This window comes from Dermacentor silvarum, chromosome 1 (assembly GCF_013339745.2).
Source record: "Dermacentor silvarum isolate Dsil-2018 chromosome 1, BIME_Dsil_1.4, whole genome shotgun sequence".
NCBI classification, from domain to species: Eukaryota; Metazoa; Arthropoda; class Arachnida; order Ixodida; family Ixodidae; genus Dermacentor; species Dermacentor silvarum.
This window is the reverse complement of record NC_051154.1, coordinates 100,653,443-100,676,039: the sequence shown is the minus strand read 5'-3', so window position 1 is coordinate 100,676,039 and position 22,597 is coordinate 100,653,443. Positions and strand designations below refer to the sequence as shown.

The 22,597-nt window shown below is 48.2% G+C and overlaps 1 protein-coding gene across 1 annotated transcript in view; it reads right to left on the bottom strand.

The window, feature by feature from the left end:
* LOC119452129 (putative ATP-dependent RNA helicase TDRD12) overlaps positions 1 to 22,597 on the bottom strand; it is a 215,813-nt gene that overhangs the window by 152,884 nt on the left and 40,332 nt on the right. Inside the window, exons 7-8 of the mRNA XM_049665961.1 lie at positions 16,664 to 16,722; positions 13,668 to 13,823 (exon numbers count right to left, since the gene is read on the bottom strand). Coding sequence (XP_049521918.1) covers positions 13,668 to 13,823; positions 16,664 to 16,722 — 215 coding nt within the window. The remainder of the gene's footprint in view (positions 1 to 13,667; positions 13,824 to 16,663; positions 16,723 to 22,597) is intronic.

Below are 22,597 nucleotides of genomic sequence, written 5' to 3'. Positions count from 1 at the left end.
CTGAGCTCGAAGTCGCGGGTTCGACGGCGCTCTCGGCAACCGCATTTCGATGGGGCGAAATTTGACAACGCTTGTATACTTAGATTGAAGTCCACTGTGAAAAACGCCAGGTAGGCAAAATCATTTCATTATCGCCCACTACGGCATGTCTCATAACTATATCATGGTGCTGCACGAGAAACCCCATTTTGAACCTAACTCTTTATTCTCTTTTAATCTGTCTGGAAGCCATGTGCCCAGTTAGCGCTTGCTCACTACCCAACTAATTCAGTTATACTGGGACGGCTGTAACTGAAATGAAACAAAGCAAAATGTATTGCTGTTTATTGTAAAAGGGTTCAAAGAGATACGTTATTTAATTATGGAAATTTGTTTATAACTATAGCAGCACTCACTGAGGCAATCTTTCTCATCGATTAAAGACGACCTTCTCATGTCGCAACAGTTCAGTACGGCATCCAAAAAGGAAAAGGCGTGCTCGTCATATGAAGCACAGTCCGCACTTTGTACTCGCTGCATGTAGTGTACGGCTGCCTCGATGAGCATGGCCCGTCGGTGGTCTTTCTTTATTATGCCCAGTGGAGTTGTGAGCAATTCTTGGCGGCGCTCGCTCAGCAAAGCTTTAACATGCCCCTTGAACTTTGAAAACATCTGTTCAATAGGATTGAAGAAGGGGCTGTAGGGTGGCAGATTCTTCACAGAGTGTGTCATGCTTGCGAGGGTGGCGTTTTCAGCGCGATGGTGGACCAGTGCGTTGTCAAAAATGAATACGGTGTGGCTGGTGGGGTCATTTTGTTGAACTTGCTTCGAGGCTTCAGCAAGAAATTTATTGAATACTAGCCAATGAACTTTATTGCCTTCCAGAGAATTAATCCATCTGCAGACATACACGTAATAATGTTTATGTTTGCACCCTTCGTGCTAGGCACCTTTCAAACTGCTGATGTTTCGCGCTTTGCCCTGGCGAAGCTTCTGGCACACCACACGTTGAAATTTGTCTCATCGACCTAAATTCGGGAGAGGTTTGAAGTTTGATTTTGGAGCCATTCCGTGTAGTCTCTGCGGTCAACCTTCCCGTCGCTCTGGTTACGATCAGCTGGTCTGGAAGTAGTAAGCTTCATCGGGCAGTCGGTCGATAGTAGACGTGCTTACTTGAAGTCCTTGGTACCTTTCAGATAGTGTTGTCCGTATTTGACTGAGCGTAAATGCCGGATTTTCATCCACTATATCACAAACAGTGCTGGCGATGTCTGGCCCAAACCTTCTTGCAGATCGTCCGCGCTTTTTTGTGCGATCCCTATCTGTAGCTGCAATGGAGCGCACTGTTTTGATGTTAATCCCAAGGGTAGCTGCCAACTGCTTCAAATTTCCTCCCCTTCTAAAGGTATCAACAATTCTCTCTCTGTCTACTGTAGAGACTGATCTGTACTTCACTTTCTCTTCGCCTTGTTCTTTCCGGGGTCAGCCATGCTGTCGGGAGTTTGCCCCATCCATCGCTACAGAGCAGAGCTTCTGCACGTTGTTCATGAGCCGAGATTCACGGCAAGAGCATTGGCAGCACGTGCCGATGAAAAGCTACTGCAGCACTTTGCTAAGAAACCATCACTGCGGGCGAGAAGATTGTTTTCCATAAGTTGCATCGGCCGTCTGCTGACCCATTTTCCTACACAATAGTTTCCTAAACCATCCGCACTTGCACTAACTTTTTTCTCACTAAGAAATAGTAAAAAAAAAAAAAAACATTTCTCAACAAACTTACTCGTCATTGAAAAAAAAAAAAATTCAAGAAACATTGTGCGTACAGACGACAGTGAAAATGTGTGTACTCGGCAGCAGCGACGATGGAACCAGTAGCTATCGTCTGCAACTAAGTGACGTGTAAGCAGTCGACTGCTTTCATCTCATTGAACTGCTTGCGGGTACCGTTCAGTTACAGAGTATATATACAGACATTTTGCTGTCGCTTGTACGTGCAACGTTTGTCATGCGTACAATATACAGCAAGAACATATATACAGCAAGAATATGGTACGATACATATACAGCAAGAACATGGTACGGGTATATTGTGCATCCGTTATTTTGGATTTGCGCTGTCAACTGAAATTCACGCTGCAGCCACCACCTTCCACGCCCTTTCGCATTGGCCACATGGAAATTGCTCAGCGAGGACACCAATACCATATGGCTGGCGTTAACAAGAAACTATTCTTGAATGCTAAACGCTAAAAAAGTGCCAACTCGCCTACGCTCAGAATCCGCCGAGCAATGTGCGCAATTACCGAAGACATAATGTTGACTACTTGAACGTTGCTTCACATCCAGGGCGTTTCAGAACACTTTATTGCTGATGTATTTAGGAAAATGCAATGGTGCTTTACACTTTTTAGGATCTTCCTACATTAAAGGAATTATGTCAAGTACAGGAATTTGAGGTACTGTTGTCTCTGCCATTTACCGAACTTCAATACAATGCACCAACGTAATAGTGATGTGCAGCGAAAAGAAATGAATGAATGAATAAAAATATTTCAGGGAAATGTTTTTTAGCATCGTTTTCTAATAACATGCATATTTACGCGATTGTGGCATTATAGCGATCTTTTGGTCGGCAATAAAACTGCTCAACTGCAGCAGGGTTTTTACGACATATTGCCGTAAGAACGCATTTTATAAGCCGGGAGTACCCTTTCGAAGTTACTAACGGGCTGAGTCTTGAAGTACTATTTTTATAGAGTAAGTATTCTTCTGGCGAGTTCCCTAGCCACGTCAAACGGAAAGTGTAATGCCTTGTATCTCCAGGAAAATTCATATTAGCGAAGTTAAGACATTTAATCATTATAATAGCGTAAATTTTGAACATTTGTTCCTTCATAACAGATAAAGAACAATTTGACCAAAAAGAAAAAAAGAAAATATGCAAAAAAATGAAACTATCTTTTTCCGGTTCAGTCAGTGTGCAGTAATTACGCACAATTAAGACAACATTCCAAGTAACGCGAAATTCACAACAATTCAATATTATAGTTAATGTGTGAATAGCAACTACTGAAACCAGAATACACACGTCTTTCAGTCACCCTGTGCATGTGCGAGGAATAAAAAAAAGTTATGGTAAGGTTTACCGATTCAGTTCTATGCGCATCACCTCCTTTCAAGGTAAATTCCTGGCGCAGTGATATCCATGTCAATCGGTTCAGCAGTTGGTCACGTTCGATGCAGAGTTACGTGAAATCATGTGATGCGCTTTACTTCTCGATTTCCGTCGTTTTATGTGGAAACAGTCACAGCTATTGGCTGTTCTATTCCCGTTCTTTTAATACGCATTGTTAGTATGCTCGTGAATCACCCAATGTCTGTTGAAAATTTTGAGGTCACTTGACACTGCTTTATACGTGATCTGACATGCTTTTCAGTGGGCACAAGCGCAGAGCTTTATTGAAGCGCATTCGTTTGATATCTATGTCAGTATGGTTGGGAATGAGCCATGATATCCTGGCGAAAGTTACGTGATGTCACGTGACTGTTTTTCACGTTGTTTGAAGTATGCGACGTGTGTACCATCGCAGAGCTTATTCAAAGCCCGTTCGTTTGATATCCATGTCAATATGGTTGGGAATCACGCATGGGCCAGCGAAAGATACGCGAGGTCACATGACACCCTTTTCCCACCTGGATTAACGTTCATTATGTGTGTGCCATCGCATAGCTTATTCAATTCCCGTTCGTTTGATATCCATGCCAGTTTGGTTGGGAATGACCCATGAGAGCCTGAAGAAAGTTACGTCAGGTCACGTGACACCATTTTCCCACCTGGTTTGACGTTGGTTACGTGTGTACCATCGCAGAGCTTATTCGAAGCCCGTTCGTTTGATATCCATGAAAGTATGGTTGGGAATCACGCATGGGCCAGCGAAAGATACGCGAGGTCACGTGACACCCTTTTCCCACCTGGTTTGACTTTCGTTACGTGTGTACCATCGCATAGCTTCAATGATGATGTGTGGTGTTTTATGGCGCAAGGGCCAGGTATGGCCAAAGAGCGCCATGACAAATGATAATGCTATCGATTAATTGTGGATGGCGTGAACATTAAAGCCCGACCCTCATGGAGCGAACTTCCCCGACGATGTTCACGCGTCAAAAAGTGTAGCGAGACGCGCCGCCGTGTTTTCGCCTCACCGCCCCTCATGCGACGATCCAGCGGCGAAAGCCGCCGAGCCGCTATCAATGTGGCCAGCCGTGAAGCAGGATATTACTGTTTTTTAAATGTAACCCAGAGCAAGATTTAGCATGTTGCGACACTTAATAACGTCATAACTTAGTGTTTTATAATTTTTCTTGAGTTATTTCTTCTACAACATACGCGGTTCCATTACGCTTTGAATTTCCCATACATAGGGCAACCAAGTAATTCTATGTGTGTGTGCGTCAGGAGAGTGCCAGAGGCAGCGCAATGGAAGCCAGGAGCGCAGTTGTATTTTTACTTCCCATGTCCGCCGATCTGCAGCGAAACAGACAAGCAGTACAAGCTATCTACCATAGCCCCCGAAAGCTTCCCATCTCAGAGGCCATATGCCGTCGTCGCGCCTATCTCCCAACTTTACCAACAGGTGGCGCTCGCATCTCAATGAAAATTTCTCTCGCTAGGCTTAGGCGCGTTCGAAACGAGAAGCGATCTCGAAAATTCCTCAAGATTAGCCATAACACTCTCACGTCGAAGCGGCATGAGACTAAGCAAAAGCCGTTTGCGCAGTCAGTTGCTACGAACGAAGTGAATTCTACAAAAACAACGCCAAATTCAGTTCGAAGCGGGCGACCGGGACCGCCGCCATGTTTTACATAAGCTCAATCCCATGATTCAACGGCCGGAAGTGCTGCCTCCTGATTGGATCGGGCTTGTCGCCGCGCGCTGGACGCTTCCGGCGGTGGGTGAAAATATCTATCCCCTCCAAATCGGTGGCGCGCGTCGCGATTTTTGACGCCGACCGAAGAGCGGCCGCCGTCGGACGAAGTTCGCAGCTTGGACGCCGGAAATTCGTTCTATGAGGGTCGGGCTTAAGTTCCTAATGGTGTATGTGACATGGCTGTAAAAGGGCCTAAAAACTGTCGCTGTAAATGGCATAAAACGTGTAAGTGGTAAAATAATGACTATAACTAGTTAGTGATGTGGGCTATGGCAATAGGGTTTCAATAAAAACGTATGATGTAACAATTTTAAAGTGATACTAGGGCTTGAAGAGAGCCCTTGAATACAAGGGCTGTTAATCCCATGCTAAAATTACCTGGCCAAATGATTTTCAGGGTGTTTACTTCATTTAAAAATTCTAAAACTGTTTTCAGGTTAAAATGCAGTTCATAGCTAAGAAAACATGATGGGTGAAGAGGTATGTTTTCGCGGTATGCAGAAGGGAACTACCTTTTCCTCTCCGCTTCTATTGCAGGGCACTGAATAACATGGACAACTGTGAGAATATTGCCGCACTTGCCACAAGTCGGAGGATTACTCCCAGTCAAGAGGTAAGAGTGAGTACTGTAAGTGTGTCCTATTCTTAATCGACAAACAAATACTTCCTTATATCGTGCTGTTTTCCCAGTTATCCAGTTCCCTAGTTTTGGTTTTATCATGTGTAGCTTATTTAGTACCTGGGTATCCCACTCTCCTTGCCAATGGTTCCTCATCGCATAGCTTCAATTCCCCTTCGTTTGATATCCATATCAGTATCAAACGTTACAAGATGTCCCGTGACTCTTTTTCACGTGATTTGAAGTATGCTTTGTAGCGTATGAAGAAGTCTACTTCAGTTACGTTCGGTCTGCGCAAAAGTATAACATTTCATCGTTATTTTGAACTTCTATAACACCACGCAAGTGGACCTACACTTTGGATTAAATTCACTGGCGTGAGGATTAGAATACTTGGCACGTGGATTAAATTAGTTGGCATTGGGATTACATGTGTGGCGCATGGATTAAATTGACTGGTGCTTGGATTAAAAAAGCTGGCGTTCGGATTAAATTCAGCGGGAAAACCTGCAGTAGTCCTGCACTGCTCCAGGAATCGCTCAACTTGCTTGCTGCTTATTACACATCAGCGGGTGCAATGGCTGATGACAACGTGAGCATGTAATCGTAACTGACGACCAACATCTTCACAGCCATCTAGGGCTGCAAGGACACAAATGTCAGTGAAGGCAACAGTAATGAAGATCATGTAAACGAACCAAGTATTTTGACGGCAAGAGAGGCAATAGCAGTATCCTACGTTCCACAGCTTTATTTTGTGTGATTCCTGCATCTTGCCACTGATCATGCTATGAACGTCACTGATATAAGGTGGTCTAAAGTCTCATATTATATGACGAGTGTATACAAAACATTTGCAACTTATTTCATTAAGGAGAGAGGCGGGTCAAAAAACGGCGATTTTCATTAAAGAAACAGGTTTTGTGTTTTTAGTTGTGTCAGCAACATTGATCTCTCCTATTTCACATATGACGAAATCAGAGCCAGAAATGATCGGGAAAAGGATAATAAACTCAGCTAAAGCACTCGAGGTGGCAAAAAAAGGCACAGATATGACACATTTTCAAGCGCGCGATGCGTCAAACCGTGGTGTCGCACGCCATTGGGCTCGTGCAAGGTGGTAGGCCTAAGCTTTTTTTCTCCAAGGTTAGCTTTGCCGCATTACAATCTCACCGGGAAGTAATAATAATAATTAACAGAAGTAAACAGCTTTTATAACTTTCAATCGCATTTTTCTCAACTTCATATTTTGGGCAAAACAAGGCGTTTGTGCACAACATTTTATGTACTTATTGTGTTCCAATCAAGACCACATTTGATGGGCGTAAATTTTAGGATATGTAGAATGCACTTATCTAGGATTTAATGCAATCACTTCATTTTTTTAAGGATGAAAATTTTTAATGTACTCAGGCACCAGCCACTGAATATGAAGCACCAGATACGAAATTCTCTTAAAATGTTGCCTGTAAAGGGAATCACATCATCTTGCTTATTAGCACTCAGTGGAGTGTTAGGGATAGGAAAAATAATTTTGCACTGCTCTATCATGCTAACTGCTATGTCCAGCAGCTGCACAAACATGCACTGCTTCTCACTTATGCATGGCACTTAGGTCATGAAAGCATAGAGATATCCTAAAACTAAAAGTAGATTTCGAATGAAGAGATCAAGCTCTACAAGTGGTAGAATTTTCATTCGCCCAGCATCATTACATAAAAAGAAATATTTCTGAGGAGCATCTCCCCTTAAGTCTCTCTTGAATTCGTGTTAAGTAAAGGCATTTTGTTGAACGTGCTTACCCTGCCGCATCGCAAGCGGTGCGCAACCTTTAGGACGAAGTGACCTGAAAGACGAATTTTCAAGGTCCCTACCACTTCATTAAAAAGGCGTCTCACAGTAAACTGGTTTGTGAGTTGTCGGGATATGGGGGGATTGCCGTCGGCCCTCTGCCTCGACACCCCGAGTCCCGCGGTTGGCGCATGCTTGCGCATCAACCGCGGTCCGGTACAAGCTCGAGGAAACAATAGACGACAACCACGTGTACACTCGGAAAGCATTTATTACGACTGCAACTAACACTTCGAGCAGGCCAGCTAGCTATAGTTGACATCGCTGAGGGTTCCCTCGAAGAGAATAATACACTAGGTAAAGGGCTTCCGACCTACCAACTGGGGACTACGAGGGGGGGGGGGGGGGGGGGGGCGTTTGCCACGGCAAGAACGCGGTTGACTGGGAATACGGGAGGCCGGGGCGGAGACTTCCGCCGTCGCCGCTTGCTGGAGACCAAAGGGACCCGGGCGATATCAGCGGGATCTCACGTGACCCACCCGGTGGCGCTGATAGCGCTTGCGATTCCCGTGCACCGCCCGCGGAAGAAAAGTTTCCCCTCTCCCAACTCTCCCTGGCACGCATGCGCTTGACGCGACGTTTGCTGCCCGTGCGGCGGTTATGGGACCCGAAGATTCCCACAGAGTTAAGTGCACAGTAAATTTCGCGCTAAATTAATCTAGCCCTTTTATTAAGTGCTGACAAGCCCTTATAGTTTTCCATTGTCTTATCTTGAGCACCGTCAAGGCATTGCGCCTGCCTGCTGCACCGCAGCAGTTGTCTCGTGTTCTGCGTCTTGCCATGTCATCTTCGCAAATTGATAAAACACAGTGTGAGGAGCTTGCGCACAACACTAAAGTTTCTTATCGCTTTCAATGCATTACCTTCGGACAAAACTGCCAATTGTTTTTTGCACAGAACAATGGTCAACAGAATACACTGCCATCCGAGTCTAATCCTTCATGACAAGTGACGACAACTATCAAACCTCTAGCACAGGGGTTCTCAGGTACGTTCATCCCAGGGAACCCTGCTAAGCTCCATAAAGTGCCAAGGAACCCTCTCCCCCCCCCCCCCCCCATTTTACCGAATTATCGAGGGTATCAAAAAACAAACAAATGCTGCACTACGTCAACACGCTTTTATTTACTCAATGAATAGTCAAATCTTGTTTCTATTTAGCACAAGACCAGTGCGGAAGCTGAAATCCTCTTCATCTCATGACTGATTAGCGCTAGCAGCGGCGAAGGCCTCGCGACATCCTTCGCGGCGCGCGTTTTCATCTGAGACGCGCTTTGCACCAACGGGCGCACATCCCGATTATTTTTTCGTCACTCAGCTGCTCTTTAACAAATTGTCCGTCCATCGCGATGTAGCCGGTGCTTCTTATCTTCGACAGCTTTGCACTGAGTAAAAGTGAAACTACTGCTTGCCGCAACCGCTGTCGACGAAACCGCGGCCGCTATCGACGCGATCATGGACAGCGACCTTGCGGTTCAGAAGGCAGGCGGCTGACGCACGCACGAAGTCAAAACGAAACTACCGTTCGCTGCAAGAAGTGTGGACGAAACCGTGGCCGCTGTCGACGCGATCATGGACGGCCACTTTACGGTTCAGAAGGCAGGCGGCTGACAGACGCATCGAGTGAAAACGAAACTACCTTTCGCTGCAAGAAGTGCGGACGAAACTGCGGTCGCTATCGACGCTGCCATGGGAGGCGGACTACGCAGTTGTGAAGGCACGCAGCCGACGGGCGCATCGAGTGAAAACGAAACTACTATTTGCCGCCACCGCTGCGGACGAAACTGCGGTGGTTATCGACGCGATCAGAGATAGCGACTACGCACTTATGGAGGCACGTGACTATCCGCGAACGCGGTGTTACGCGTGGCGATAAACGCAAGAATAAAGGCTTTAAAGGCACAATTAGGCACGAAGCGCTTCGGCGTTGCTGTCAGTCATGTGCCGCGTACGATTGCCGCTGCGGACCACGGTGAAAGCTGAGGACCACGGCGATGCGGACTGCGCCGCTTCGTTTCGGTTGGACGCTACGCCGTTCTTGCTCTTCTGCGGCGCGCACTTGCGGTGCTCCGCAGTTTTTTTTTTTTCCTCCAACGTATAGGTCAGTGCGCACGCTATCGGCACCTACCCTATCTACAAATAGGAGAAAGGCGCATGGTGGTAAGTTACGGCCTCCGAGATTCAAGTGCGAAAGCTTAGGCGCGCTGCCCGTTCTCAGAGGTTGGGTGGCTACAAGCCGCTTGCGTATTTATTGCGCAGTTCGCGTGTTGCTGTTACGCACTGTGATGTGCTTTTTGACACACGGCATGGGTAACGGAGGTTCTTTGGATCAAGCGCACCTCATGTTCACCGTTTTAGACACTCGTCGAGAGCGGGACCAGGGAAAATTTATCAGTGGCTCGCGGAACCCCGAGCAGGGGCCTGCGGAACCCGTAGGTTCCGCGGAACCCACTTTGAGAACCCATGGTCTAAATGCCTCAAGGTAGCTGCCAGTGTCAGTCTTTCGCGTACATACACAGGGCAGACGACGAGCACATGGTCTACACACGCTACAACGCCACACATTGAACAGTCCAGGGAGTCTGCCTGTCCAATGATATGCAAGTATTTGTGCGTGAAAGCGACGCCTAATCGTAGTCTGTGTATCAGGCAGGCATGAGGGCATGGAATGCCACGCAGAACAGAAAATTGCGTATCGGGATCCAGCCTTTTAAAGCGGACGTGACGAGCATCTGGCTGGGCCCAGTATCTTCTCGTCACACTCCTCATTAATTCCGACAGGAGGATGTCCGGTCTAGAGAACGGTACAGTTCGCAGGCCATTGCTGAGGGCACGCCTTGCTTCAGCATCGGCAATATCATTACCACTGAGACCACAGTGCCCCGATTCTATAGCGAAATTTTTTAACAAATATAAATATTCTAAAAGAAATTGACAGCACATTCATTCAATGGAGATGATTGGCAATGATAATGCAATTAGCATTCTTTACAAACATCACCAGATGCTAGGAACAATGCCCTTACGGCGTTATAGTCGGCTTAGATTTTTTGTTGTCCCATTCAGCCCTCTTTGACAGCGCGTCTAGTGTCATTCAGCTTGAACTGCCCCAAGGCTGTTATAGTCCACCAGTCACACAACCATGGTTATGCACTCCCAAAGACATCCACCTGTCGCCTCAAGCCACTACGTACGTCACTCTAGTGTCGTTGCTATCTGTTCCTGACGGCGTCGATGTGCTATGTCCCATCGCTGACATACTGCGTGAAAGGAATTTGGTCGTTCCCCATACCGTGCTCACTGTTAGAGGCAATCAGACTTCGCTCCCTCTCCTTAATTTTACTTGCTCGACTAAAATTGTTCCCAGAGACATGTCTTTGGGCGACACCTCGCCTATGAACGATCGCGAGATATCGGCTCTTGACGCCCAAATTCCGTCATCCTCTACAGTAATGTCTGATTCACCCACTCTCACAGACGAACTTATCAAGATGATTGCGCCTGACTTTCTTCCTGCACAAGCTGCTGACCTACACCATCTCTTAGAAACTTACGACATTTTTTACCTTGACGGCCGCCGTTTAGCCCAGATATCGGTGGTCATCCATCGTAATTACATTGGCGATGCCAATCTGATATGCCGCAGGCTGTACCATGTTTTACATGCTGAATGACAAGTGATCCAATGAGAAGTCGCTAAGATGTTGACTAAAGGCATTATAGAGCCATCTAGCAGCACGTGGGCGTCCCCTGTTGTCCTTGTAAAGAAGGACGGGAGTTGGTGCTTTTGTGTCAATCATACACACCTCAAAAAATCATGCACAAAGATGTCTACCCCTTGCCACATATTGATGCACTTTGGACTGCTTGCCAAGTACATTTCATCCATAGACCTTCGATCACGCTATTGGCAAATTTCAGTAGATGACATGGACCGTGAGAAAACTGCGTTCGTAACACCTGACGGCCTCTACCAATTCAAGGTTATGCCGTTAATGCCCCAGCAACCTTCGAAAGAATGATGGACTCCTTACTTCTCGGCTATAAATGGTCCACGTGTCTGTTATCAAAACGATGCGATTGTCTTTTCGCCAACTATTGCGAGTCATCTCACGCCTTTGTCGGTCATTCTTGCTGTTTTCCAACGCGCCGGCCTGCAGTTGAGCTCCTCCAAGTGACACTTGGGATGTCGTCAAATTACTGGTCCTGGCCACCTTGTCAGTGCCACCTACACCGCTCACCCACTCACCGACTTAAGAAGGACGATGATTTCACATGCGGCCTTGCTCAGTCCAAACCCTTCTCTGCACTCGTATGCTTGCTAACAGCTCCCCCATTGCTGGCTTGTTATGATCTATCCGCCGCCACTGAACTACACACGGATGCCAGTGGCCATGGAATTGGGGCTGTACTCGTTTAATGGCAGCGTAACGCAGAGTGCATAATTGCATACACTAGCCACCACCTTTCACCCCCCGAGATTAATCTTTCAATTACTGAACGGGAGTGCCTAGCATTAGTTTGAGCAGTAGCCGAATTCTGCCCTACTTGTACGGTCGCACATTTTCGTGGTAACCGACCACCACACTTTGTGCTAGCTCTCGTCACTAAAAGACCCCACTGGACGATTGGGTCGATGGGCACTATGGCTCCAAGATTATTCGTTTGCTGTTTTATACAAGTCAGGCCGCATGCACAAGGACGTCGAGTGCCTCTCCCGTCATCCTGTCGACCACCCTGAAGATGATGCACATGACACCAACTCTTGCAGCCTTGCCATTTCTGACCCGCGCGACATCCACACTTAACGGCGTGATGAGTGCTTACGTGTTATTATCGATCGTCTCAATTCTAGACATTCGAAGCCCATGCTGTGACTGTTCATGCTCCACGGCGACGTTCTCTACCGTCACAGCTTACGCCCTGAAGGACAGGAATTTTTACTCGCACCACGCCATCTCCGGACCTCAGTTCCTGAGCAGTTGCACGACGCCCGAACTGCAGGCCACCTCGGCGTTTCGTGTACCTACGACTGCGTACGGCAGCACTTCTACTGGCCAGGCCTGTAACACTCTGTGCACCGTTACGTTGCAACCTGTGTGCTCAGTCAGTGCCACAATAAACCTGCTGTGCTGCCCGCTGGACACCTTCACCCCATCGATGTGCCCTCGGAACCATTCTTTCGCATCAGTCCTGATCTTCTCGGCCCTTCTCCGACGTCGAAATCGGACAATAAGTGAGTCATTGTCCCAACTGATTACGCGACCCGGTACACGATCACACGAGCTTTGGCACAAGCTGTGCAACTGAGGTGGCGGATTTCCTCTTATATGAGGTCACCCTCCATCCCGGCGCACCTCGGCAGCTGCTCACTGATAGCGGCCGCACCTTCTTGTCCTGCGTTGAAGACCTACTTCACTCCTGTTCTGCCGAGCACAAGATTTCCACCGCCTACCATCCGCAGACAAAGGGACTCACGGAGTGGCTCAATCGCACGTTGGCAGAAATGGTGTCTATGTTTGTTTCTGACAACCACACTGAATGGGACAGCACGTTACCCTTCGAGACTAACCTATAATTCTTCCTGTCACGAGACTGCTGGCTTTTCAGAAAACCCTTTTACCTTCTGTTGGGCTGCCACCTTTGCCCTTTCACACCCACTGCTTCCTTCCTCAACGAACACTCCCACTGAATAGGCTCAAGACATCTTCTTTCTGGGGTTTTACGTGCCAAATAAACTTCTGATTATGAGGCACGCCGTAGTGCAGGGCCCGGACATCTTCGCCCGGGCTCATACGGCAAACCAGATTGCCAGCTCCCGGCTCACGGAGTCTCAGGCCGCACAGAAGATCCGACACGACTGCAACACATGGACGTTCAATTTCCTCCTGGCTCTTAAGTCCTCCTATGGACACCATGTCGCCGCATTGGCCTGTCTGAAAAATTGATGCCGCGCTACACAGAGCCCTACTTTATATTGCATCAGCTTGGCAATGTGAACTACGAGATTGCTCCGCTGGACTCGCGTGGCCCCACTGATGTTGTGCATGTGTCCCGGCTGAAGCCTTACTTTGCCGCGAGTTCTCGTGCCTTCTAGTTAGTGCCGAGACGGCGCCTTTGCAGGAGGGGTTTACGTTACGGCGCAACCAAGAGTGGTGCCAATCAGAAGAAAACGATTTGACGTGCAGAGGTAGATTAGGTCTCACCAGCCATCTTGTTTAAGTATAGTTGCCTCACTTGTAAATACACCTGTATATGTGACTTCCGCAATGTAACAATATTTCACATACCTTCATTACTTGCTTGAGTATCCAAAGAAGCGAAATTGAGCTTGACCAGCTCCTCATCAAGAGATATGACATTTTTGTTGCAGTTGATGAAAAGCTTTCCATACAAGCCTCCTGAGGTAGTCTTCCCCAGCACTTGAACATGCACTGCATCAGCTTCTGCAAAATGAGAGTACACATGCTTGCTGAAACAGTCCATCAGGCATGCTTATGTCCTATCAAGCATGAGAAAATATGGAAGGAAAAAAGTGTAAAACAAATAACTGCCAACCATTTGTCACTGTGTAGTTGCTAAAGATGAACTGAAGCACAAAGGAGACAAAGTGAAATTTGTGGGTTCTCGGTGTCTCACAGGAGACCAACCACCGCGGGTTCGAGCCTTAGCGAGCCACAGGGCCGCGTCAGCCGTAGCCTCCAGCACCGCTCGCGCGCGCGAGCTCCGAGGCCGCAAGGGGCTACCGGGCGACGCACGCAAAAAAAACACAGTAAAGCCCTGGGTTGACGGAAACCGTTTACTGAAACCGTCGGCACCAGCACTGCACAAACGCCCGCGTGGAGGGGAGCCAAAGGGGTCCCACACCAGGGCGAAAATACAATAACAGGCGCCTATAGCACGTCGCGGCGAGAGCACAGGCTCAAGCTGGGACACGCCGCTAGGAAAAGTCCCGGCGGCTATGCTACTTGCTCTGGCAATAACCAATGGGTCAACTCGCGAGAGCACGGGCAATATCCTTCGGCTTAGGCTTTCGGCAAGTGCGGCTCGGCGGGGTACGACCTCGCGCGAGCACTAATGGCACCGCTCGTCGGCTTAGCGTCGGGAAAGGATCAGCACAAAGTACGCGCTCCCCGCACGGGCAAAGGCACCGTGCGCGAGCTCAGTCCTAGTCACAAAGGTGTCGGTGGACGAGAGGAAAGCATGAACGTACCGTGCGCTGGTCCCGGAGAGAAGTCCCGAGACACGCTCTGCCGCTAGCGGCCGACAACCGGCCGCGTAGTGAGGTCAGCGCCCCGCCCTCACCGCCAACCGCCGCGTGCGCAGCGCCACCGCGGGAACCGGTTAGGCGGCGCGGGCGGAGAAGGAGGCCAGCGGGGAACGATGGCGAGGGATGGCAGAGCCCGCGCAATGGCACCGGCGCCTCCCTCAATCCCCACAGGGGGCCGCGGCATACCACTGGTTTTGGCTGTTCAATTGAGAAGCAGCCAGTGTCAATACAACTGGTGTGTGTTTGATCGGTGTGCCACTGGGCGCCACCGAGTGTACTCCAAAGGGAGACGTATGAGCGGAATTCGTGGTCGTCGTGATTGAAGGTTCCCCACAGGGGGCCGCGGCATACCACTGGTTTTGGCTGTTCAATTGAGAAGCAGCCAGCGGGCAAAAGTCGGAGAGTAGCTGGCTAAGGCCCCGTTTCTGCGCTGCGCTCTGTTTACTCCCGAAGGAGTCAATGATCGGGAGCGCTGCGACATCGCACTGCTTGGCATTCCAAAGGGAGCCGTGGCAGACGAATGTGCCCGTGTGCACTGTTCGGAGAGGGCTCTGGCACCGTTTTCAAACAACGCTACTGCTCCAAAGGGAGCTGGTACATAGCGCCTCACGTTGCCGTCCCCACAGGGGGTCGTTACAAGCGAGGGTGCAGGAGTGCGCTGCTCAAGGGGGGCCCTGGCCCCGTTCTCGAGCAACGCGGCGTCTGCTAGCACTAACAAATGACAAAGGTCACTACGCCTAGCAGACATAACGCGGCGAGTCCAATTCGCCAAGGCGTATTGACTCGGCTAAGCACAGACAAAGGCTTAATGAGCCTTTGAATCCGCGTTGGGCGCCAGTGTGGGTTCTCGGTGTCTCACAGGAGACCAACCACCGCGGGTTCGAGCTTAGCGAGCCACAGGGCCGCGTCAGCCGTCGCCTCCAGCACCGCTCGCTCGCGCGCGAGCTCCGAGGCCGCAAGGGCTACCGGGCGACGCACGCAAAAAAAAACACAGTAAAGCCCTGGGTTGACGGAAACCGTTTACTGAAACCGTCGGCACCAGCACTGCACAAACGCCCGCGCGAAGGGGAGCCAAAGGGGTCCCGCACCAGGGCGAAAATACAATAACAGGCGCCTATAGCACGTCGCGGCGAGAGCACAGGCTCAAGCTGGGACACGCCGCTAGGAAAAGTCCCGGCGGCTATGCTACTTGCTCTGGCAATAACCAATGGGTCAACTCGCGAGAGCACGGGCAATATCCTTCGGCTTAGGCTTTCGGCAAGTGCGGCTCGGCGGGGTACGACCTCGCGCGAGCACTAATGGCACCGCTCGTCGGCTTAGCGTCGGGAAAGGATCAGCACAAAGTACGCGCTCCCGCACGGGCAAAGGCACCGTGCGCGAGCTCAGTCCTAGTCACAAGGGTGTCGGCGGACGAGAGGAAAGCATGAACGTACCGTGCGCTGGTCCCGGAGAGAAGTCCCACGCTTCGCCGCTAGCGGCCGACAACCGACCGCGTAGCGGCGTCAGCGCCCCGCCCTCACCGCCAACCGCCGCGTGCGCAGCGCCACCGCCGGGAACCGGTTAGGCGGCGCGGGCGGAGAAGGAGGCCAGCGGGGAACGATGGCGAGGGATGGCAGAGCAGTGAAGCCCGATTGCCGGCGCAACCCTCAATCCCCACAACTTGGACTACAAACCGACACAGAAGGATGTTTTGCAAATGCTTAGAAGTATCTCATGGCATATTAAAATTTAAGGCGAGAGAGCTTTTTCTTTTATCCACTTTTTTGATCTATGCTGATAAATATCATCACTCAAGCAAAGGTTTACTTGCACATTCTGCACAGTAAAGCACGAGTATCTTATAACAGTGAATATACTGAAGATACCCACACACAAGCTTGGCACGTCTGGCAGAAGGAAAACAAAAACGAAAACACTTCAGTATCCTGTCAGCTATTTTCTGCCTCTAACAGGTAGAGGCTGAAAATCCAGAGAAAAAAAGTTGAGTATCTTCATAAATTTCAGGAGGACACTTACTTTCCACTGTTGACTTCACATACTCAATGGAAGCAGCATCCCAGGAGGAACCAATCACACTGACAAGAAAAAGAGTGGTATTAAATTAACCTGATCGAGGCACTGTGCCCAGTTACATCAACTGCAAACTGACCAAAACCATCAGAAACTGTGCAATACACCAGTTCACAAAAAAAAAAAAAGCAAGAGCTTGTGTAATAAACTGAACTCTACATAAAAATGAAGAGAGATAAATGAGACAGCATCAGAAAATTTAGTTTTCTACTCTATCCCCAGTGCTACCCCGTGATTAAAATTACCCGGGATACAATAACATACCATTTCAGCTATATTTCATGTGTTTACAAATCTCTAAACAACCCTTACAAGGGCTTTGGCTTTTGCCGGTGTAAGATACTGTATTGGATATTTAATGATAATAATAATAATAATACAACTTTATAAAACTCTACAACACCCCCCATGAAATGCCAAGTAGTCAACTGAAAAATTTCAGTTCGGGAAACCAAAGACAGTGAAAATAGACCATTTCACCACGTGGTGCACAGCACAACACCACGTGCACAGCACAGTTGCCTTGCTGGCGACACGATGACAGTAGTCCTTGCCCCTTTCCTGCTGTGCTTGGGTTTAAAGAAACATTGAGGGGAATGCCAAGGATAATGCCATTGTGCATTTTTCCAGTGAATTTTAGCGGGAAGTTGGAGGGTGCACCTTTTCAATTCCACTTGTATTGGAGAATCCTTTTTGTCTCCTCCCTGCATTTTGATCTCAAGGGGTAAGTACAAACACAAGAGGCATTTTACCGTAGTTGCCCTTTAGGCCGTGCTAAACACTCAGAGAGTTTCACAGTGTAGTTGTTGGTCTGCAAAATTTTCTATGCAATTATGCTTTAAATATTCCATCCAAACCTTGTGGACAAAAGTCATCTGTCAAATGTCATATTGCTACACGCGTGTTGTATTTCGTTGTTTGAACGAGGCGCGCGGGCGCCATCAATCGAACAAAGAGAAGGAAGAACAAACTGGGCTCGCGCTGTGAATCCAACCAGTCAGCGCTGCAACCACTGCTGAAAATATAATCTGTAAATAGTTTCTCGTTTAATTGACCCGTCCTTCGCGTAACAATATTACCATACTTATTTGAATATAAGGCATGGTTTTTCCAAGACTCCTTAGCATCGAAGTCACCCCCACCTTATTTGTGAGGTTGATAGATTCAGTTACTGTTTCAATACGGTGGCAGCAGCGCCCCACTTCCGGCGACCCAGATTTAAGACAGCAGCGCAAATTGTAACTAATAAACCTTGGCAGGTGAGGCAGTACCGTATTTTGAGCATACAACCCACACCAAAAATTTGAAGAATTTAACAATAAAGAGGCGTACAGCTTATATGAGAATTTCAGCTTGAGGTGCGACTTCCCAGCAGCACAAATTTTGTCTTATGGTGTTAGTTTCAAGGCAGCGTGGCACGCGCTGCTTTAAAGCCATGTCATAAGGTGAAATTCATGCTGCTGTGAAGTGAAACTCACATAGAACTCGCGCCGATTACTCCAGAGGTTTCCGATTATTCAGTATTTCGGGCAATCCCTGCCAAGTCTGAATAATCCGTCGGCTACGGTACATCGCCTTGCATTAGTATGAATTGTTAAGTTTTTTTTCTCTGGTCCCCCAACTGCACCCTCGCCTTATAATCGTGGCCACCTCATAATCGAGTAAATACGGTATAAGTGTGAAAGCATTAGTCGCCGACGGATATTTCAGACTCCAAAAATTCGGACCTGTTGGATATTCCGGACTTCATAAATGCTCTGTCAGGGTTCCTATAGACCCAATGCATTTTCGCGACCAAATTTTTGGCCGAATTTAGGCCTCAAAGTTCAATTTTCCGGACTGAATCGCTTGTTTCAAGCCACACTACCCGATCTTGGAGGCCGCCATGTTAGAATTTCCGCTGGCTTGGCTTCCAGTGGCCCGCTCTTTAGCCTCCAAGATTGGGAGGCGCACGCTATCAACAGAGAGTGCGCGCTATCCCCCAGTCTCAGAGGCCATGCCCGTTGCTCCTTAGCTGACAAAACGCTCCAGGAGAAGGCAGTTTCTTTTTTCTATTTTGTTTCGGTCAGCACTATCACCATAACCACTTCGCAGGATTTTTTTTTTAAGTTTCGGTTGCTATTTTGCACGCAGTGTGCGTGTGCGGCTTGCATGTGTGTGATCGGCGCCACCTCCTGTGCCTTCGTGAGAGTCAAGTGGTGCAAAGTAACGGGGCTCGTTTCTTCAATCTCCATGGCAATCTCTGCTAACGGAGATCGCTAATGCGGTGATGCTCTCATCGACAGTATACGCAGCTGATGTCATTCTTACGCAAATCCATACAAATCTGATAGCCTCCAGGCGTAGTATGAGGCAGGGCATTAATAAACATTTTTTTATGTCATTCTAAGCCTAATGACCGTTGACAAGAACTTTATTGAAAGGTCCTGAGGAAAAAGATTGGGGGGTGCCGAAGGCACCCCAATCAAGTTGGTGGCTTCGCAAATGACGGAACCGGGAGGTGGCCCTCCGGACGGCCTGTCTTTATTTGAAGGGGGGGGGGGGGGGGGGGGAGGCGTGAACGAGTTTTTCGGACTGTTCGATTTTTCAGGACCCGCAAGGTCCGGAAAATCGGTCGGCGACAGTATGTGGCCCATTACGTGTAAATCTGGCAGCGGCCAGCATGATCAAGCGATGGTACCGAAAATGGCCGATGGCACAAAGAGTAGAAACACGTCAAAAGTGCTCGGATTGATGTCAAATTTATTAGGGAGGTTCCTGTAAACAAAGTAAATAATTGCCTTTGAAAAGAGCATTTGGTACATTTCAGTCAGGGTAGGAATCGAAACCGGGCCTTCAGGGTGCAACACGAGCACGCTTCCCAGACGCCACGGCGGCTCCATGGTTCTGGCCAACTAAAGGTGTGCCGCCTAGCGCGTGCATGGTTGCACACGTCACGTCACAGACATCTGGCTGACTAAAGGTTTCGCCAAAGGGACTATATAATGCTTTCACATTCTAAAACGCAACCAGTTTTAAATGTCTCTGCTAAACTGTTTTTTGCTTCCAGTATGCAATGCACTATGTTTTGGTCACAAACACAAGCGGTGCACTGTGGCGGAGGGTCGCAGAAACGTTGCGGTGGTGAATTGGTTAAGATATGCGACTCCTTGGATATAATAACTATGTCATATTTTGCGACATAAAAGTATGAGACCTAATGTTGCATCAAATTACACAACTCATACCTATATTTTTCTTTCATATGCGACACTATGTTTTGGTTACAAATGTAAGCAGTGAGAGAACTCTAGCCTTTGTAGCTTCATCAAATAAAATCCACGAAGCTTAGCAGAAAGCAAAATAAAATCAATTTGAAGCACTCCATGAAACTTGTGAAGAGCTTTCAAGGCCTTAAAAATAGCAGTTTTACATTCGATTGTTTTTTAAGAGTTTCAAGGACCACTACACACTTTTTTTTTTTTTACACTACCCCATATAACCCTTTGTTTTTCTCGTTCCTTTATCTTATATGTTTACTTGGCGAGGTGCACGTATGCTCGGCCACAAAATATTGCGGGGCACGCGAGCGTGTGGCGAAACGGCCCTCCTCACCTACTGGCGGCTCACCCCTAGTGTCGAGAGCAATGCTTGCGCGCATGCGCGTCCCTCCGTGACAGCAAGCCTGTATGTTTCAGCGCTTCGTGCTTGCGTGCCGGCGATATCCGAGTGTAGCCATGAGGTGTCCCTCTTGCGACTGGTGCTATCGCTGCTTCGACGGGCAAAACTATGAAACGCGAGCTGGCGCGCGCCACACCGATCGCTTTTTGTTGAGTCACGAGCGCGGGTGCATATCGCCAGCCGCGAACGCAACAAATCTTTTTTTTTCTGCACTGCACGTTTTTGTGGCCAATGTTCATTCTTTATTTCTTTTCAGGAACGGGACGTTCTCTCACAGAAGAGTATTGCAAAAGAGGCACTATAGAAAGAGCCGGGCAAGATGAAAATGAACTTTTTATTTTCGTTATACAGTTAAACTTGCTCATAACGAACCTCCATATAACGAATACCTGGATATAACGAAGTTTTTCTATTCCCCGCCGTTACTCAATAGAAGCACATGTATTTGAGACCTCTACGTAACGAAGTGGCAGCGGGAGACCCCCTCGAAATAACGAATTTTCCCCGCCGACAACCTAGAGATTTCGCCTCAAATTTTGTAATTTTTGCATGAGCAGCAACCAGAAGCACCTGCTCCGCCACAACGGAATGCGAAGCAGTGCCGGCTTCGCGCTCGAATTCACGGCGACTGCGAAGCGAGAGCGAGCGCACGCGAGGCGGGTCTGCATACCTTGACCCGGCGATAATCCCACCGCTTGCTGCAGCTGGCCTAGCCCGCCAAGCCGGCACTCTCCTTTTTCAGTTGATGCCGAAAAAAGAAAAAACTTTTTTTTTTTAGGTAACCAAAGAGTGGCGCTAGCAGCGCCACTCTACGGTTACTGCGCAGGTCTCTGCGCTTCACTTCACTAACCTGACACTAGGTGACACTATACGACGCTACGACGCCATCGTGTCGCCCGCTCTTCGTTTCAGACGCCTCGCGCTTGTGCGAAACGACACACGTCCACACATCCAGTACCTGGTGTGACATTCCAAGGACGAGTGATTTGACGAAGATATTTCGTGCTTTTAGGGATGAGTGCTTCAACGAAGAAAAGTAAAGGATGTTTTCCCCCTCTTTTGGGTACGAAAAACGCGTTACAATCGAGGGTGCGTTAGAATCGGGTTAATACGGTAAGCATTTCTTCTTCAAATTTGCGTGCCAAACCTGCATATAACGAAATCCTCTGTATAACGAAGTTTTTCGGGAATTTGTCAATTGCATTATATCCAGGTTTAACTGTATCCATTAAGTTTCGCCCGTCGAAGCCCCGTCGAATTCGCTCACTCCGCCCACGGCGCCAATCGCAAGAAGGGCCCCTCGCGGCTGCACTCGGATATCGCCGGTGCGCAATAAGAATGCGAAGAAACATGCATGCTTGCAGTCAAGGAGAGACGCGCATGCGTGCAAGCGTTGGTCTCGACACCAGGCGTGAGCCGCCAGAAGGAGAGGAGGGCTGTTTCGCCATGCACTCGAGTGCCCCGCAATATTTTGTGGCCGAGTGTACCAAATTAACCTCAGTAGACCATTCTGGCTTCCTTGAGGCAGCCACACTAATTTTTAAAGTGGAACAGCTACCAACCCCATATTCAAGTTACAGCTAGAACACAGACAGTTTCCTATCTGTGGCATAGTTCCCGATACCATAAGATAGTAACCACTTGCAGTAGCCATCTGACCATCAAAAAACACCATAGCCACAGAAGTGCATGGGTACTCTATCATGCTCACAAAGTTAACATATGATATAATCAATGCACAACTGGCACAAAAGCATAGAGTGTGCGCCCTTGTTTTTATATGCAAACTTATGTTCCTCGACATTTCTTGATGATATCACGCTTCTGTATCTGTACTTCACTGAAATTAACTTCCACTTGTACTCAATTTTGAGGTACACTGCAGTTTGAGTGAAGGTTTATTGTATAGGGAACTTTGGTATTGTATTGTCTAGGAAAAATGGAAAGCATTTTCAAATTCGTGGAATTGCAAAGCTCTATGTAGCAAGGTTATTAAACTTAGCAAAATGGATGCTTTGATGGTGCCACATTACAGAAAACGTTAACAGAGAGATGGGGGCGTCTATGCAAAGATATAATTTACTAGCTTGTTACTAGTGACAAGAGACATGCTTGTTTCATTTTAAAGCAGAAGTCAGTATCCTGAAATCGTATGTACAGGGGTGGGACAGCCCAAAGTCATTTTGGTGCAATTTTTGGAGCAAGTGAAATTGCGTTATG